Source organism: Polyodon spathula, chromosome 6, assembly GCF_017654505.1.
Source record: "Polyodon spathula isolate WHYD16114869_AA chromosome 6, ASM1765450v1, whole genome shotgun sequence".
Classification (NCBI taxonomy): Eukaryota; Metazoa; Chordata; class Actinopteri; order Acipenseriformes; family Polyodontidae; genus Polyodon; species Polyodon spathula.
In genome coordinates, this window is record NC_054539.1 from 19,955,293 (window position 1) to 19,975,714 (window position 20,422).

General features: G+C 34.7%; 2 protein-coding genes across 4 annotated transcripts; one reads left to right on the forward strand and one right to left on the reverse strand.

Annotated features, from left to right (window-relative positions):
* Positions 1-334: 334 nt before the first annotated feature.
* LOC121316984 (TATA box-binding protein-like 1) lies at positions 335-6,527 on the forward strand. 3 transcript variants are annotated; one of them, XM_041252446.1, is made up of 6 exons: positions 335-491; positions 3,664-3,746; positions 4,438-4,501; positions 5,071-5,156; positions 5,249-5,343; positions 5,651-6,527. In XM_041252446.1, exons 1-5 carry the CDS (start codon positions 453-455, stop codon positions 5,310-5,312), a joined length of 336 nt encoding a protein of 111 aa, XP_041108380.1. In that variant the 5' UTR covers positions 335-452; the 3' UTR covers positions 5,313-5,343; positions 5,651-6,527. The 3 variants fall into 3 exon arrangements, 2 of the variants coding, with proteins under 2 accessions (XP_041108380.1, XP_041108381.1); XR_005950468.1 differs by lacking the exon at positions 5,651-6,527 and having other exon boundaries at positions 4,443-4,501; XM_041252447.1 differs by lacking the exon at positions 5,249-5,343.
* A 3,671-nt stretch (positions 6,528-10,198) lies between these two features.
* slc2a12 (solute carrier family 2 member 12) lies at positions 10,199-19,704 on the reverse strand. Its single transcript, XM_041252445.1, has 6 exons — positions 19,582-19,704; positions 18,156-18,316; positions 12,114-13,457; positions 11,613-11,735; positions 10,869-11,001; positions 10,199-10,329 (listed from the first exon to the last, which is right to left on the reverse strand). The coding sequence occupies exons 2-6, from the start codon at positions 18,265-18,267 to the stop codon at positions 10,269-10,271; spliced, it is 1,773 nt and encodes a 590-aa protein (XP_041108379.1). The 5' UTR covers positions 18,268-18,316; positions 19,582-19,704; the 3' UTR covers positions 10,199-10,268.
* Between the last annotated feature and the right edge of the window lie 718 nt (positions 19,705-20,422).

The window sequence follows — 20,422 nt, forward strand, 5'->3', positions numbered from 1 at the left end:
TGAATATTTTCCTAGTAAACTTTATTAACGTATGACATATTTTTCCTACACAACCATCCAAATGATTGAAATCCATCGATAATTATAATTGTTAAATATATATGACGAGTTAAATTGGTCTTTACCGTTACTTATTATTATTATTATTATTATTATTATTATTATTATTATTATTATTTAACATATTTGAAATCAGTATCATTGTATCATTTGGGTCATTTAAAAAAAAAAAAAAGTTAGATGGCATATTGCATGAGACTTATACTTCCCCTGCTGGTAGAAATCAGGAACTTTTTTATTTAAATTTGAACAAGTGACTCACTCCCTGCAGCAGGTTCCCAGGAAGAGGGCAGCTGAGGGACCAGACAGATTTGAGGAGGGAGGGAAGCCTCTGTGCCTGCTGCCAAAACGATCTAATGTAAACAAACTAGTAAGCCAATAACAACTGGTTTATGATGAAGCAGAATGCAGATGCTAAACTACCAAAGAAGGTATAGTAAACATCTAGGAATCGTACTTTAGTGTAATAGTTGAACATGCTTAGGGAACAGTGCAGCATTTCAATTGTTTACACCTTCGGGGCCAGATTCGCTAAGAATTTGCTACGTTTACATTAATAATTAAATGAGGATTGAACAAGTAACTTTAAGAGTATGACTTTTTGAGAGAGAGAGAGAGAGAGAGAGAGAGAGAGAGAGAGAGAGAGAGAGAGAGAGAGAGAGAGAGAGAGACAGACTGTGCCATGGACCGGCTGAAATGATCAAATTTAGCTTTTATATAAAACAGGTAAAATAGTATTGCACAAAATAACAGGAATGAGTACGCCATATCGGTAGGTGGCGCTAATGATAAAATCTGACTGTTTATGTTTTGTTAGAGATAGTGCCTGGGTTATGTTGATGGCTTTTGTGTTGAGTTGAGACGGTATCTCTTTTTGAAATGTTTTTTTTCAGAGCTGTCTCAGTACAGAAAATCATTAAAGTAAATCGGCGTTGGAGATCGTGTCTAATTTCCTTGCAGTGTCAAGATATCATAGTTGTAGTTAGATATCGTCTGATTTCATTAATTTTTAATGCGCCGAGGTAAGAAACGTTTTCCCCACGTTTACAAACGAAATAGAACCAACATTGGTTTTCAGGCATATGTTGAATCACGCACTAACAACAGTTAAATGAAATAGCTGTAAAGTTAAATTAATCAGATATGTATGAATCACCTGCTGTGATATTGATATGAGTACCGGTACAGACTATTAATACATAGGAAATACATTTTAGTTTGTACGCCGACGCGATGTTGATATTTACTGAGATAATACAGAAATTACATATAGAGTTATATACAGTTTATGTTGAGCAACATTATTAAAAGTGACTAGAAGCACATTTGTTGTGTTTGGTGTAAAACATTAGAATTACAAAGCTACAGACTTGTATAATTATTTCACATTTATGTATTAAAAAAACAAACAAAAAAATAGATTCTAGTTTTGTGAAATAAAAAAAAAAGGGAAACAAAATGGTGAGTATTGTTTTTGTGTATTTTAATTGTACAACAAGCACCCCCTTTTCCACATTTAGTTTATTTGAAGTATTCAGTTAAAAAGTAAACCTTCATAAAGTTATTACTTTATGAAAATGTGTCTAAGACCACTTTATTTATTGCAATGACATGACAATGGCAGCTACTATTAAAATGGCATCCAGGAACAAAACTGTTTCAATGTTCATTGCTAAGGCTAAGTTTTTTTAGAGTTGCATGATTTCTTTAAAATGTCTTCAACGGCAAAGCCATCAGCTGCATCAGAGATCAGAAATATTTCTGCTTAAGACGTTCTGTCCAGTACAGAATTTCATGTGTTATTTTTCTTTTCTTTGTTTCTTTTCTTTTATAATTCACTGATGGTGAAAATAGATTGTTTTTAAAAGGTGGACATAAAAAACTATATATTCTACAATTTAGCTTTTGCTGTTTCTCAAGTAAGCATTTATGAACATTTGTTGTATAATAACTCTAGAGAGAGTTATACATTTTGAATATGACAGCACCATTTTTTTTTGATAAGTATTAGTTTAATCATGAACTAGTTTGAAATACCTTTTGTTAGACTGTGAAATAAGCCATTTTTACTGTAAAAATAAAAATACAGCCCACTTCATTGCAGCTAGATTAGACATGGGCTTTTAAGCCTTGTCAGTCCTGTTTGAACCACTGTAGCTGAGGTCTGGATTGTAAAGGGGTTTTGTCCAAAAACACTTTCTCAGCTATCCTGATCTTGCATCCAATCACACTGCTCAAAATCCAATTCTTGAAACCATTATTAATGATCATGATGTTGCCCCAATGGTAGCCCTCTCTGCCATCTGCAAGCAGGCTTTATTCAGGTTCCAATGAGAATAATATACTTCAGGCAGAATTTGCAAAAATACATGTGTACACCACAAGGTGTCAGTCTGTATCTACCACTCATCATTGCAGTTCCCCTTAGCTCATATAGTGTGTTCCACCCCCCTGGGACCAGCATTATAGCGAGGGAGCACTGTATGTTTAGTGGGTCCTCAATGAGAATGGTGCTCAATAAGGAAAGGTTTTATCAATGACTGGAAGCTTTTTATGCTCCCGATATCTGGACATTTGTACACTAATGGAATGTGTACACAGATAAAGAAAAAGGACCTTGAGAAGGCACCATACAGTGCTTTTAAACATGTCCTTGAGTGTGTCGTATTATATTGTGTGATACTGGGATAAATCTCTGACTAATAACCCAGCAATACCATTGTACCATTCATACAAACTGAATAATTCAAGTGTTTTAATTGTGCTTGCACATTGCTACAAAATGCTTGTTTTGACCACTTTAATCTCTAATCTTAACCTTTAAAATGTGCTTTTTTCATATATATATATATATATATATATATATATATATATATATATATATATATATATATATATATATATACACACACACACACACACTTGATAAGAAAGTAAAAGATATGTTATCAGGGAAATGGAGTCTACTGTTTTTCTGAGGGGCATCAGTTAACTCTTCACATTGACAGAATAAAAGCAGAAACCTCTAATATTCTAATGAAAAAAGTTATGAAACTTTTTTTTTTTTTTTTTGTATTGTGCCATGAAGTAATTATTATTCATGTATGTAAACATTTGATAAAACAGACTTGTACTTAATGGAATGAGTCATGTACACCACAATACTGACACAGGTTTGCAAAATTAAAAATAATAAACCTCACAGATCAGCCAGTCAGCTTTACACTTTCTGTAAATGAATAGGTACTATGATGATATTCTCCAAGGTCCTCCTCCAGTTGTTATTCCTCATAGCTTTCTGTCTCTGTCTCTTTTTTTTTTTCTGGTGCTTTATGGGAATAGATGCATTTCTTGGTAAATGTCAGTTGAAGAGTTTATATTCCAAAGTGTAATTTGGTGTTAGTTGTGTAACTTCATATTGTTGTTTTAAGCACAACTGGTAGCACTTTCATGTAGTTAAACAGTGTTCTTACAAATACCACCACAATTTTCTTTCATTTTTTTTCAATAAAAAAGCAGATTTAAATATCTCTCTCTCTCTCTCTCTCTCTCTCTCTCTCTCTCTCTCTCTCTCTCTCTCTCTCTCTCTCTCTCTCTCCACAGAAAGTTTTAATGAAATTAAGAAAGCCCAAAATAACTGCTTCAATATGGTCCTCAGGGAAAATTATTTGCACTGGAGCTACAAGGTAAGTTTGTAAAGCTAGGGAAAGTGGTGTTGATTTTAGACAGTACCACAGTTATATCACAGAAACCCTATTATATGAACAGGGAATGTTATGATAGTTATAGAAATAAAAAAAAAAAATACCAATTTCATGTGATGCACCCTAAATTTCTGTACTAATCATACAGCCTTATAAAATCCATTCCATATTTTATCTGCTTTCAGTATTTTCACTCGAAATTCAAGAAACTATTAACCTGCAGAAATAATAATACCATTGCATATGTTGCTGGTCAAACATAACCAAAATTGGGATTGTTTTGGTAAAATGGTTAACAGATAAGAAAGGTGATATCAGATCAGTTGAATACACTCAACAGAAGACAATTTAAACCCATTGGTTCAATTCAAGGACAATTTGAAACTGGCAGCCGTGACCACTTCAATAATGACTGTTTAATTAATATAATTAAATGCTGCTTTGCTCATTGGTCCTGACTTATGAGCTTGGTAAATGACAATCAAAAAGAAAATTCTGTCCTGTTCAGATTTTTAGCATCGATTATCAGAAGCAATTGCCGATTTTTTAATTTCATTTTTTTTGTATAATGTTAAGAGATGATTGTAATAAAATAAAGAGTTAAGCTATGAAGCTGCTCCAGTTTGTTCAAGGTATTCTTAATAACCTACTTTTCTGTTTCTAATTTCTTCAGTGAAGAAGACTCTAAGTTGGGAGCCCAGAGACTTCCATGGTGTCTACAGAGACTAGGTTTTAAGGTTGTTTTTGATTGTTTATTATTTTATGTACTGGATTACCAATTGATTTGAGTGAATTTTAGAACAACTGAAAATACACACACATGTTCTGGAATCAAACAGTGGTCAAAACTGTGTCACAAAACTGTATATATGCTTAACATTTTTTGTCTAATAGAAAAGCACCAAGTTGCATGTACTGTATTGTTAAAAAGCAGGTAGACATAATAGGCTAGATTCTCAAAGCTAGTTCATAAAAAATGTGCTAATTTCTTAGAGAAAAAAAAAAAAAATTGTAAAATGAGTAAGAAACAATGTAAGACTACGTACAGTCCCCTAAATTAAATATCTGTGTTGTAAAGCTCTGGTTTGGTAACTTCATTGGGTGTTTCCTTTCTGGAAAATAAATGTGCTAATTACAATTTGGAGTAAATAGCTCTGTGAATTTAACCCAACATTATTATTATTTTCATGCAATTAACATAAAATGTAAACAATTGAAAACAAATTATAGTTCTGAGGAAATCTTTAAGAGTAAGTTTACTTTTTCTTTTTTTCTTTTTTTTTACATTTATTTTTCCTTCCAATAGGTGAAATTTACAGAGTTTAAAGTATGCACAATGCCATTTGAAATCAGACTACCAGAGTTTACAAAGAGCAACAGACCCCTGGCCAGGTAAGTCTTGTCCTATGACCACTTTCACAATTGGCTTAGTTTTCTTGGTCATATCATAATTTAAATTAATTGAAATATTTTGTTTGTTTCAGTTATGAGCCAGAGTTTCACCCTGCAGCCTTTTATAGGATTAAAAATCTTAAAGCTACACTATAGGTCTTCTCAACTGGAAGTATTACAGTAACAGTTAAACAGTCAGTTTCTCAAAAATAAGCTCATGCTACATCTTCTAAGAGCATTTTAAGGGATAAGTTCAGCTCAGCATCAATGTATAGGAACTTAAATGTGCAGTGTTGTAAGTGCAATATCTGTATAACCTGAAAAAAAAAAAACAGGTAAACAACTTAACGGATGGAAATTGATTACAGTCATAGCTTATCAGTCTTCAGTGGTTTTATAAATGATTAGGCACAGTAATGCATACTGTTGGAACTGATATTGATATTGTCATATTGCTTTCTTAACTGTTTTTTGTTCTTTTGTTCTTTTGCCAGCACCAAGTGTACAGTTTATCGCCACCGCTATTGAACAGACCTATCCACTGGTGTTTGAATGCAGAAAGACCTGTATATAAACAGGAGAAAAATAATATATATATATATATATATATATATATATATATATATATATATATATATATATATATATAATATATAGATATATATATATATATAATTAAAAAAAAGCATCTTCTTTACTTCTAGTTTCCTGGAAATTACATTGAATACATTGCAGACTGGGTGCTACAGTACTTTGCAACTATTCATGCCAGTGATACAATTGTTTTTATTAATAATATTGTATTGTTCAGTGTTTACATGATATAATCCTGCTGCTTTCAAAGACTTATCTGTTATTGCAGTAATATATTGGTTCATTAACAGGGCTGTAATGATGTGCACTACTTGTAAAACAGTCATGTGCTGTATGTGAGCTTGTGGATTTTATTTGAGAATTGTCTTCATATTTTAATGCATGGACACCAAAGAAACAAGCCTTTCCATTTGGTTTTATCGATACTGTTCCAATACAGCACCTTTTCTCTACATTCTTTTGACTGTCAAATACAAATGTTTAAAGTAACTACATTTTTTGTTTTTTTTTAATTTGAATAAGTGATTTATTTAGAAAACTTGTACTCAAGTATAAAACTAGAGATTATTAAACAGGTTTTAGACCATACAATTAACCTTTCCCCATATTTATCCAAATTGCCACCCTGAATATTTGTATATCTAAGGTAGTACCTTATGCTTCTTTAATAATAGAGCACCTTATGGGTTGTGGCTCTTGACTGACATTACCAAGGAAACCTTTTTGCAGTACGTTTATAAAGACACCATACAATATTAATAAAATATTTTAAATACACTATTGATTTTTGTATTTTGTACAATAAAAAAAAAATACATACCTGAAGGGAGTCTGGTTTTGTTTCACCTGAAGTAATCTGTTGCATAACTTTATCTTAGGGGGTTTATTTTCAAATCTCAGTTCCTATGCTACTTTGAGTTCAGTGAGTTGAGGTAAACCAATCCATGTTTTGTAATGCTCCCCAGTCACGATTAGCCATTCAACAGAACCAGGATTTGATCATTATTGCATGTCTTATCTTGAACTCAAGTGCTTTGCTAGGTGACACTGGCAGACCTGTCAACCCCTAAGGGCTCACGTCAGCGAGTCCCCTACTGAAAATCCTTGAGGACAACAACTCAAATATATTAAGACAATATTTAATGTTAATAAAACAATACGTCGGATATTCTTTTTACTTTAAATGAAAACAACACTTGTCCTCTTATTAAAGATTACAAAAAATCTGCTGAAACATGCGTGCTCTTTGCTATACTCTTGAGGTTAAGCTCCGCAGCAAAGTGGCAAAACAACATTTCTACCTTTGTGATAACTTCGGTTATTGGTGTTGGTTGTATGTATGATGTCAATTTTTTATCAACTTATTCGTCTGTTTCGGCTTGACATTGTGTAATCTGGTTCTGAGCATTGTCAGATCATACACCACTGACGCCACCACTTTGATATCTCGGCTACAAACGGTGCAGAAAGCATATTGTTCCCCTAGTTTCGACTTACCACGTGTGACCCTAGAAACCTTTCCTCCCTTGTACAAGGTGCAAGCTGTGAGAAGTGTACGTGGCAGAGATGCATGGCTCTTTGATAGAACCAGCTAAATTTCTTTGAAGTTTCCCCAGTGATGATGAAAATAAAAATGTAGAGATGGGAGCCTGGCTAACAAGATTGCAGGTATCAGGCTTTTAAAGACTCACCCATACCTGTGATGTGCAGATATGGATAAAGGATCCTGCGGTGGCTGACAGACTCGCTGAGAGCAGAAACTGACGCGACTGTCAACTGCTGCTGGAAGCAAGGTGGTCTTTGGGATACAAATTGAACATTTGTGAACCTATAACAATGTTAAAATACTGCAATAACTGTCCTGTGTTTTAAAGACTATAAAGCCAGCAGAAAAAAATATTGCAGAAAAGGGAGAGCAGGCATTACCTAATGTTAGAAATAGGTTTGTCTGTGTTAACCTTAAGAGGAAGAGACAAATTAGTTCTTGGAAACTGGCCAGACTTAAGAAATGGGCCTCCCTTATCTAGTATCTGCTCAGAGCTGGAAAACTAAAGGGAATTTGAATCTTGCTGGAAGCGCTGATCTGCTTGACATGAATTGGATGTTGTAACCAAATTGTTAAAACACAGTGTTCAGAATAATGTTGTGATATACTCTTTATTAGCTTTGAATATTCTAGTGTAACAGTGGACATTCATTAGGGTCTGTGAGTTTGAGAGGGAGCTGAATGCGGGTCATGCAAATCAGTAACACCTGTGAAATTAACAAAGTTTTCCCTTATCTGAGAGCTGCCGGAGCAGAAGCCTGTGTAATCTTGGGAGAAGCGAGCATTTCATTTAATTTAATTAGAAAAGTGTTCAGAATAAAAGTTCTTATCAGAAAAGCAGTAACTTTAATTGGGAAGAAGTTTGTAAGCCAAAAACACAGAGCCTCTTAGGTATTGCAAAGAAAAAGAAAACTTTGGACAGAATTACATTCGAAACTAAAAAAAGGTGTTGCGCCTATTTAAGTTTTACTGTAATAGAAAACAGAAGTATTTATTACATGAAAACTGCTAAGTTTAAAAGTGAGACAATTTTATGCAAAGCTGTGACCGATTTAATAACTTAGGCACATAATGAGGCTACTAGCCCTTATCAATAGATTTACTGTAGGGTACCCCTCGGCTCTGCTTGCCTGAGTAAAACAGTATTGGACAGTCGGTTATTTTTCTGGTCAGCCATGTCTCCTATTCAAGGCCCTTGGCTATGTATACACTGTTATATTTTAATAACAGGAAGCATGAGCAAGGCGGTATTAGACCTTAGCAGAGAATAGAAATGAATCTTGGCTGGTTAGACACTGTTTCCAATTCAAGGTTCCTTCGCTGTGTATAATCTTGTACGTTAACCAACAAAAGGTACTTTATGGTACAAAAAAACAAAGTTAACTGTCTTATTCTCATTCCCTATCTATACAATTAATAAGAGCTTTGTTGTAAAATTAGGATGTAAGCTTGTCTTTTCTGTAAAGATACCGGTCCGAGTGAAAGTGTTTACAGTCGAGTTTCTTATTAATTAAAAATCTCGAATTCTTATCTAGAAATTGTCAAAGACTACTGGAAGCAGGGGATATTTTTAGCAGAGAAATGCAAAGTTTGTTAAACACACTTATAAATAAGTGTTAACACTGTTAAAGTTTTAAAGGCACTGGATCGCCCAGATCGCATATTAGCTGGGATCCAATGTGGTCTGTAACCACTCAATCCATTTTTAAGCATTTAATAAACCGAAGGAGTACTAATACTACTCTGATTTGTTAAAACTTCAAACCTGAATGGGTCTCTGATTTCTCTTCATCACTTAAAAGTTGTCTAGATATATTGTAAGACAATGCATGCACAATCCACTTACATAAGTCAAAAACCTCTGTGTCCTCCTTAGCCGTCTCCCCTGAGTTTAAGAGCATAAAAGAAGTATGACGAATCTGACAGATGCCACAATGCAGTCAAACTGAGTTATCCAGTGTGGTAAAAATGCTGACTACATCTTCTGCCTCTTAGATGGCTCAATTTCTCGCTCTCAAACGTCTCTTTGGGTGATTTGTGTACGAAACATAGAATTCTCGCACAGGCGAGGTGAAGCTGTTTCTGGAGAAAGGGGTTGCTAGACGAGTTTCACAGTGAATACCCCCATAACAAATTAAATAATAATAACAACCTTGGAGGGTTGTAATTCCCAGCTTTATCTTGGCCAAAATGTGTTTCGTTGTCTCAAAAACATGAACAAATCGATGCTGACAAATCATGGTATAACTAGATCAGTGGGTCATTAGGCCTGAGCTTTTAAAACAGACTGAAACCGGGTAGACGACAAAAACCGTAAGAATCCATTGCATGGACTGAGACCCTCAAAAGTGTGAAAAACCACGAGTTTCAAGGGTAAACCTCGCGACTTGACATGTCTGCACTGTGGACTTTTACCACCAGGATCAACCTTCTGTTCATGTGATACTGCTTGGGTCCGAAAGCTGCGGTCTTTCTTAAAGAAATTAATCAATTAATTTAGCCCCTTTAAACACCTTGACAGTCACATTGAAATATTAAAACAACAATATTGTTTTAACATTGTGTAAGTTTAATTCAAGCTAAATTTGAGGTAGTTTGCTGCACAATTCTGCCTGAACAGAATATAATAGCACATTGTACCACCCTACTACTCAAACAAACGACAGTTCATAAAAAACTAAAGATCCAATTTTCAGACGTTACAATACCATTAAAATAGAACATTCTTTAGAGCTGTTTGAAAATGCTTAAGAATCCAGCATTTCATATCCCACAAGGCTGCAGAGGGATTAGTCTTATATTATTTCTCTGTAAGCCTAATTTCATTCATGGGTTAAGAATTTTAAAATCTGAAAGCAGTAGTAATAAAAAAAAAAACAGCATATTCCACAGGAGAGGAAAAAACCTATTAGCACCCCCAGTGCGTTTATTACAGTCACAGGATTTGATTTTCCACAATGTTTTACAAAACATTATTCTTCAGATTGTGTTTCAGGCATTCTCTTGCAGCAGATGTCATTCATAATGTATTTTCTAAAAAAACAAGAAACAAAAAAACAAACAAACAACAAAACACAACATTTTAAACTTTTGAGATTATCAAGAAAATAAATCAACAGTGTTATACTGGTCTATTCTGTGGCATACGCAGAATTGGACGACATCTGAATAGTCTTTATATTTCCATTTTAATTAATTTCAGCAATGTGTGATCTGAAGGACAGGGCTAAATATATTAAATGTGAAGACACTATCTCAAAGTGTGGTCTGCTCCATTGAAATAGCCAGGGGTTAAAACAATACGGCAGTGAAAAGGTGTTTGTGGACAACACTGCTGTAAAACACTGGTGTTGGGTCTAGACTACTATTTAGTACTAAATATTATAAAAACAAAGAAAATAACTCGGCAGAAGGGGTGCTTTTGTAATTCCGAACACATTGAGAACATCGTTCAAAAAAAAATTATCTTCTTGTACACCAAAACAACTAGAAAAGTTAGCCATTCCCGCAGAGGCATCATCCACAAACCCTCATCCACAACTGATGAAAAAACTTGGAACAGTGACACTTACTTTTCAGCTAATTTCTTTGATATCTGCTCCAACGATTGTCTCTTTGTCTCTGGTATAAACAAAAAGACAAATACCAGAAGTGCACAACTCATGACTGCATAGATGAAGAGAACATAAGGAAGACCAATTTTCTCTGAAAGATAAAAGACAATAATATGTTACAAAAATAAATAAGAATAATGAGATCAATGATATTAAAAGCATTTCTACAGAAAGCAAAATGGAAATCAAATAAGTTGTTTTTCTTTAAATCTAATGTTTAATAAAACTACTAAATTAATGGTACAATGTGACACCCTTTTAATACAGTAATCCATTTTGAGAAAATAACAAAGAAAGCTTTGTTTTTTATTTAAAAGTGCCCTCAGTAATGTACATCCCTTTTCTCACAGTTTGAAATGACCAATTTCAATGACCCATCCCCCCTGAAAACTATGTACTAACAGTACTGTAGCTCAACAAGTGACCTTGATTCCTGCTGTCCAGCCCAATTCCCTATTCTCATCCGGAGAGTCTAAGCAGTTGATGCAGCCAAGCAGATCAACCCTGAAGGCAAGAGTTGAGCCTGCTCAATACCTGACCTCATGGCGTCTGACCGGTAGCGGTCAATGCTTCGCTCCCTATGGGTCTCCAGCCAAAATCGGCAACTTTTTTTTGTAAGAGCTGATTATGTACTTTACTTACTTAATTTGTTAAACAGAGAAGATTTTTTCAGCAGAAATTGAAATGCAAAAAAAGTCTTACCGATGACAGTCAGAAATGTCATTGAGACGAGAAGGTTGACTACCCAACTCACGGCTATAACCACTGACATAGCCCTGCCTCGGACACCCAATGGGAAAATCTCACTCAGAACCAGCCACACCACTTGTTAAAACAAAAGTAAATGCCATAATGTAATATATAAATACATCGTCACACATATGTACATTTTCAAGGTTTCAAATTTAAAGGCAATTGAGAATACAGGTAAAGCTTGATTTTCTTTTAGAGCAGTTGCATATGGACAAACAACATTTTCCACTAGCACTAAAATTATTTTAAAAAGTATAAAGCATGTGTATGTTTACCATTTGCTGAATGCTGACATACTTTTAAGTATTACAAAGATTTACACAAATGTAATAATAAATTACATTTTTATTAATTTAAACTATTATTATCAGTGCCTAGTATTACATTTTACACAACCATAAGCTTCACTATAATGAAAGTCTAAGAGTAGATTAAAAAAAAAAATCTTACTTGGCCCAAGACTTATGGAAAATGCAGCTATGTAAACCAGCAGACATGCCAGAGATAGCCATTTCAAAGTACTTGGCACTCTATCAATCCCTTTGGTCAGTAAAAGTGCTTTAGAATCCTTCATAAGGCTATCTTTAAGTGTTTTGTTCGACAAATCTCCTGAAGTCAATTTCCTTTTGCTTGGCGTTGTTAAGTTTGTCGTAGATTTTAGTCCAGATAAAGATTGTGAAGCTATTTCTAAGAAATGTGTTCCATCAATTGGAAAGTCACTGGTTGCATTGTTTATCCAGTGAGTCTGGTTTATATCAGTGTGTCTTACACAGACGCTGGTGAGGCCTGTAGGAATTCCGAGGCTTACTATTCCCATTGCGGTTAGTGACACTGCCATGACAGCAGATCCAACCAACAGAAAGGTCCTGCTTCCCACTCGATCCACAAAGAGCACTGCTGGAATTGTGCTTGCCACTTTCACTGCCCCGATCCCTGTAGAGGCCAGAGTTGCTGCGTTATTACTGTGAAAGCCAACAGATTTTAAAATGGTGGATGCATAATATAAAATATTGGGCTGCCCTGTTGCTTGGTGGAAGATAACTAAGACAACCCCTATCAGCAATCTGGCTCTCATGTTGTCCTTTGAACTGAACAAGTCCCAAAAGCGGTACTGCTGTTCCTCCTTCAGTGATGCCGTGATGCTGTTGAGTTCTTCGTCGATATCATTGGATGCCCTTAGTTTTCTCAATACATAAGTAGCTGATTCATTTTTACCTTTCTTGATCAAAAATCTAGGGCTTATTGGCAGAAAAAACATGGCAGCAGCCTGAAGAAATGCTGGTGGAATCACAAGGCCGAACATGTATTTCCACCCATTGGAAACAGTGGCAAAAACATAGTTGAAAGCATAGGCTAAAAGAACACCAAAAACAATCATGAGTTCATTTAGGGACACCAGCAGACCCCTTCTGTTTTGTGGTGCAATCTCTGCTAAATAGAGACAAGTGGAAACAGATGAGAGTGATATGGCAATTCCCACCAAAACGCGACCTATAATAAGTACTGTGTATGACATTACGCATATCAAAATTATGCTTCCTATTAGAATTAGAAAAGAGGTTCCTATTATAACAATCCTTCTTCCATATTTGTCTATTATAAATCCTCCAAAGAGGGAGGATAGCAGGGCCCCTAATAACAAAGAGCTAACAACCATTTCCTGCTCATGACATGTAAAAGCTAATGTATCCTGTAGCTGGAGAAGAGCCCCAGATATTACAGCCATTTCATATCCGACTAGAAGTCCACTAACAGCGGCAACTGCACAGGCCAGCAGGATGAAAGCTGCGCATCCTGGGAAAAAAAAAAAACAAAAAACAGAAAATATTTAAAAGTAATTAAAAACTTTTTATTAGAAGTGTCTTCCATGATCTACACCATTTGTTTCCACACGCATAAAAATAGTTAATTATTACAAAATGATTTGTCATCCATAACTATTAAACACTTTGAAGACACTGAAACAGACTTCCAGTCGAAACGTTTGTCATCAAATGAAAGTTTATTTGAATATATTTTATTAACAAAATGGTTTTGGTTAAAGCAAGTTATCTGATTGACTGTAAACTGCGCTAGAAGTACTGTATCAATAAGCCTGTCATGGCCAATTTGACTCCAGTGGCAAATTTGTCCAGGCAAATCACATGTAACGTGGATCATCTGGTAAAGTGTATTCTACAATAATCTTAAATAAAGTGCCTTATTATTTAAGTCCAACTGTGTACCTTAAGTAAAACACATGCTGTATATTTTCATCTGTTAAGACCTTATGGACCATATTTTCAAAGCGTTTACACCAAAAGAGATCCAAACAACTATGTTTTATATTTCAAGTTCTCTTAAGCACTCTCAAGGTGTTTTGTTTTTCATTTTGTAACATTAACATGCTTTTTTCTTGTTTCAAAAATAGGATTTAATTAAAGAATGGAGGAGATGCTTTGAAAATAAGGCCCTATATACTGAATTATCTGCAAACAAATGTTTTTTTTTTATACATTTACCATATTTTCACACAAAACGGGTATGAATTCTATTGCAATGAAATGTGTTGACATCTTATTTTCCTGACAATTTGCCACTCTACGTTTTTTTTTTTTTTTTTTTTTTTCCACAGCAACAGCCAATTCGCAAATGTTTTGGCTTTACATGGTTTTATATTCCTCAGACTGAAAAAAAATGCCCTGTAATTTAACGATTCCTATGACTGTCATTAATCTATACATGGAAATTATTGTTTCAACCCAAAAATGAGACTGAAGCCCTGGTCTTCACTTCTTTTCAATCGTGTGAGTTATGGTGGAGGATTCATACTTAAAAAAAGAGGAAGTAGTGGGACTCTGTGAAAGCCAACAGAATTACATTTGCAATACTTTTTTCATATATTAAAAAAATAAATAAAAATAAATAATTGGTCAGATAAATTAGAACAATTTTTGTTCCATAATTATATATCACTGTAACAGGGACTGCTATACAGTTGAATAAATGACTGATGAGACAATGTGGATGCCTGATCGCTGCGTGATTGACAGCAGACCGAGGTGGGAAGGTTGGGATTGACACCCTATAGGCACGCAGGTTTATTTACATAGATGTACATACAGGAAACCCAGTAACGGTAGAGTCACGTGGGACATATCGTCCGGCGTACGAAATGCAAAAAAGACACTGCACAAAAACCCCAACAAAAGGTACAGTGAAGACGACTTACTCTACTCCACTAACAAATGGAGATCCCGCTTCCACACCTGTCTGCTATACTGGGTGAGATCTACTATCCTGAAACTAACTCCCACTTCATCTGTAGTGAAATTGGCAGTACCTCTTCAACCTTGTTTTTCTGTCAGCGGTTTCCCCTAATGACTGACATACTTTGCAGCTACTTAGATGCTTTGACTCCGAAGATAATGTTAGGGTGAAATAACCAAGGAAGCAATTGCAGTAACAGACTTCCTGGAGGCAACACAAACAAACTGAAAACTTTCGTTAACCTGGTTTAGAACCATGTTTTTTTTTTTTTTTTTGGACTGGAAGTGCATGACAGGTGAGGTGTACAGAATTATTTTGTTAGTTACAGTTACTTGTCATTTATTATTCCTTGGAATATGCAGATATTCAAAACGCAATGCAATAGATGATAAATTGCTGCTGATTCTTGATACCAGTTGGGGGATTTTCAAACCTCAGCATTATTCTACCGAACTCGCGGCAGTGACAGCTTTAGTAGCAAGTGATTTTCAGATGGAATTTGTTAATACAATCAATCCAATGATGCTTTGAGTCGGTGAGGTCGTTAATGAACAAAGTTCTCGTTAAAAAGCTTAATTTTTGCAGGTCACGTACATCACTTCCTGTCTCAAGAACTAAATAAGGGGTACTCGTTAATTAAAATGCATGCTAATGAGATCGAGAAACTAATGGAAGTATAATTCGCTGTTATGGAAACTGCCAGCATACAGGGAGATGATGGCTCTCCCACCAGCAAGCAGTAGCCTAATGGAAATAAAAAAATAATTGGAATATCTATTTCGTGTATAATTTGTAAACTTAACTTTCAATTTTGCATTTTGTCATCCAGAATGTACATATATTTTGAACATCACATATAAAATTCTGATTTATAATTATCTGGTGTGTGGGTACAAATTGGAAAGCACGGACGAAAAAAAGGGTTCAAAAGAAATCAAAACCCCATTAGTCATTTACCCTCATTCATTCAGGTGGATATTTTGCCACAACTTACTATATACACTCTTTTAATGTGCATTTGCATTTATTTTGACGAAACAGAAAAAAAATAAAATACAATTGAAATATATATATATATATATATATATATATATATATATATATATATATATATATATATATATATAAATAAAAAGTTTGTGAACCCCAATGATAATTATGGAAATTCCATAGTTTTAACATGATAGCCTTCTTAAATCAAAACCAGTATTTTCTTAAATATCCAACAGGGTTGATATTACACAAACAGTGAGTAATTAAGATTCAGGGTATGTGAAAAAGTAAGTGAACACTGCATATCAACAGGAAACTCTGCACAGTACTGCATCTCCAGTCCCGCCTCACCCTTTGTTCACTGTACCTCTTCATAGTTGTGCATACTGATAAATCCTGATCACTCATTTTATCACCAAACTGTTCAATAATGCGATCCAAGTCAATATTTTATTACTATAACATCTGAAAAAGCTTGGCAAATGTCTGTGATATTCTTTGAGCGCTGGATGCAGAAGCAGCTATCTTATTTGTTTATGTCCGTGTTGTGTCTGTGGTGAAGGGACTATGTGTTTAGCTCAGATGCGCCCCCTTTTTTTCGGCTTCTCTTGGCTCCTATAGGTCTCACTTGACCATTGAACGGTTTTCTCTGCTTTTTCCGGAGAAAAATCGACTAGAGACTTGTGCTTGACGTCTTTTTGATGATGGGCCCGACATCAGACCAGAAAGGGAAAATTGTAATACCAGGTCCAGTCCGACATAGGGAAAAGGGTTAATAAAGTTAATAAAAAGCTAACAGAAAACCGACTTCAGTTTCTTTTTGTACTGGTTGCTCATTGACGTGCACTGGCTTTGGTGAGAAAAACAAAGCACTAGGGGAAAGAGTGTGGGAATTTAATTTTAAAAAGCAGTCTTGTGACCAGGATTATTATAGAACGAATTAACAAGGATTTCCTGTGAGTGGTGGAGGGTTTAGATAAAATACAATGCTATTTTTGTTTCAGTGGTGTACTGTTGTGGAAAAAATAATGTGGTAAATTACCAATATATAGAGTGCAGAGAAAGAAAAAAGTCTTACTGTCATGCATCACTTGTAATTAGGGTCCTCATTCAAAATGTGGAACCTTATTCACTGAAAATGTGGACACTTATTCATGGTGAACACAGTAACTTTTTTGAATCTTACTTTGAGTCAGGGACAGGAATTTATATTTGTTTAACCTTTAGACTGCTGGCTTTTTTCATACCCCATGCCAATGACTGCTGACATTTTTAGCAGAAAACACACTGTAAACAACGGATGGGTGGCGATTTGCATCGATTACTTTGTTAAATTACTGTGATGAAGTCCTCGGGCTGTACACCTATCCAATCAAACAAGAGCTCTGCTGACAACAATTATTATTGGCAGTCTCAGCTGCAAAACTTTGCAACAGAGATTCTTATTGAGCACATTAGGGTCGATTCTTAAAGTGTTTTTACGTGTTCATTCGCGCCCTAAGGTTTAATACAGGACATGACGTCAAATCAATGTAGGACTGAAAAAGTTCATTTCTACTGTACTGGGCACCCCCTGTAATGGAACCTTATTGAGAGAATCTTACTATATTAAGGATTCTGACCACTTGCTTCCAGACAGTGTGAACTTTAAATAAAATAAAAGTGAGTAGCCCATATCAATAATATGACCAGAAATAAAAAAAAAAAAAAGGTTTGATTTATTTTTTTGGTTTATCATTTGTTTTGCAATGTAGACACTAAGTTGTTACTTGTAGATGCATTAGGGAAGCAGTGCGTAGTATTTCAAATACCAGCTTTACAGTGTTTCCATGAAAGCAATACAACACAATACAATGACGCGTAACACTGCACAGAACTAGTTTTCAAATGTATAAGATGTTTATATAACGTGTGTATCCAGGATTCAACCAATAAGAACAGTAACTTCAGAGTGTCAACTCCAAAGTGAAATTGAAATCAGACAGAAATCAACTCAAATCAAACAGACCATGTAACCACGGTAGTCGCAACCTAAGTTCTTAGTCTAATGGTTAAACCATTCTCTGTACTAATGCCTTTCCAATTGCAATATAAACACATATATAGGTTTCAGCAGGCAAGAGAAGTGGCCAAGTCAGCCTACCTAATAGTGAATTTTACTGTAATACAAGAGTGTAGGGTTTTATGGTTGTTGTTTATTTTTCATATTAATCCCTGCCATAGTGTCATAGGAAAATGTTGAAGATCTACCTTTCTCATTGTAGATGTTCCCAGATTGATCAGTAGACTGGTCAAGCACCTGAAGTTTTTCAACTGTCTGGCACTCGGAGTTCTGGTTTACAGAACTGACATCAGGTTCCATAGTGTGTCTTATTTTCAGGTTAGAAAACAGCCGTATTTGAGAAGGGGTCCTTAAAGAAGAAAATATTTCTGGTATTACACCAATATGGTATTACATCAAGAAAACAAGACTTTGTACTATAGTATGCAGTGTAACCACACAAGCAATTTGGTATACCGTTATTTTTTTCTAGAGAACTGTCTCTGTTGCACCGAACTGAGTGTGTGGAACTATCTTAAGTCATGCAGCTGGCTGCTCTTCTTAGTAGATCACAGGAAGCAATCATATCTTTTCAGGAAGTATACTGTATTTACAGCTTCCACCAATTGCTTTTATAAAGCTAATCATTTTCTTTTTGTGTTTTAATTAACCAATTTCCGTCTGAAGTCCATAGTGTTACAGTGCTCTTTATATCCAGATTTAATTCAGAAGTATTAAAACTGAACAACATAACAGTATCAAACCAAAATGTTATTGCAGGGTGTGTTGCTGCTAGGGGTTTAAATTGGTAATGAAGCAAGGAAACAGGTGTCACTATTAATGTGTATCCACATAGAAACATGGGTGTGTGAGGTACTTCATGGTTCTGAAACAAGATATATATATATATATATATATATATATATATATATATATATATATATATATATAGCAAAACTGTTGTTTCCCCACTCACTTTTGGTACATCAGCTTAAAGTGGTAAGGTTTACAGTATAATATCAGACTGCACACAGGTTATTTCAGGGTTATTTTCTGTCACATTCTTCAGCTTACTTCCCTCTCCTTACATAAACTCTGTTTACACAGTTGTCTTTACACCGACTAGTTCATGTGTCACTTCATTTTACTTGAAATATTTCACTGAAATGTTTACCCATTAGCCTTAGTGCCCATATAACAAATTAAATTTGCTTGGTAGTTTTGCAGTTTTACGATGTTGTTCAAATCTTAAACTTTTACCAGTAAGCCTTTATAAGAGTGATCTCATTAGTTTAGGTATCCTAAGAATAAAGTTGCAACGTTATACCAAAAAAAAAAAAAAACAACAAAAAAAAAAAAAAAAAAAACGACTGACAAAAAATTCAATTTAAACTTTAAATAAACAGTTGTTGAATATAACGTTATCATTACCGTTTTAGATTTTATAGTACATTTCTATTAAAGTCCACAACATGTAGAATTATTTAATTTCAGTTATTAATTAAAGTATTTGTATTTTTTTATATTTTTTTAGTCACTTTTGATATATAATTTTATTGCAGTCTTCAATCCTAAAAAAAAAACCCTATACGCTACGTATTTAATTAATTATTACAGTACATTTTGTTTCCTTACTTTCTACCGTTTTGGAGGCTCCGTTAATTGATAGCTGACACTTGCACAACGTCACTCTTATCGTCGATGTTGTTGCCAAGCCATATGGTTTTAACTGTGTTTTTTTTTTTTTTTGGAAGCAGGCTTATGATTCCTTGCTTTTAACATCTAGACCCCGAGACTCCGCCCAATTAACTTCAGTCACAATGCGGACTGCATTACTGTGGTGCGTGTGAGCAGTTATTATTACATTCAGCATGCTGCATATTCAGTAACACCAGGGGAGAAATTTGGAAGAATTAAGCAGTAAAATCAACACATGAAGATTATTTTTTTTAAGTCATTAAGAACGCGGGCTTCATAACATGCTGTAGGCATGGTACAGTAGTTGTATTTATTTATTTATTTGCTCAACAAACATAACAATATATACAAACAAACATTAGGAATGCATTGCCTCCAAATACAATTCCTAAATATAAACAAAAATACAAAGGCAATGCCAGGGGTACCATTACTTTTTTTTTTTTAATAAGGTAGAGTTTAGTTTATATTTTAACCATTTAATTTTATGAATATGGCATTTCCCCAAAATAATCAACAGATTAATCACATATGAAATATCCTGTTTCATGCCTTGGAGGCTGTGGACCAGAAGGTCCACACAGTGTGACCTTGAGCAAGTCACTTAACCTCCTTGTGTTTTGTCTTTCGGGTGAGACGTTGTGACTGCACCTGATGCATAGTTCACACACCCTAGTCTCTGTAAATCAGCTTGAATAAAGGCACCTGCTAAATAAACAAATAATAATAATAATAATAATAATAATAATAATAATAATAATAATAATATCATGCACCA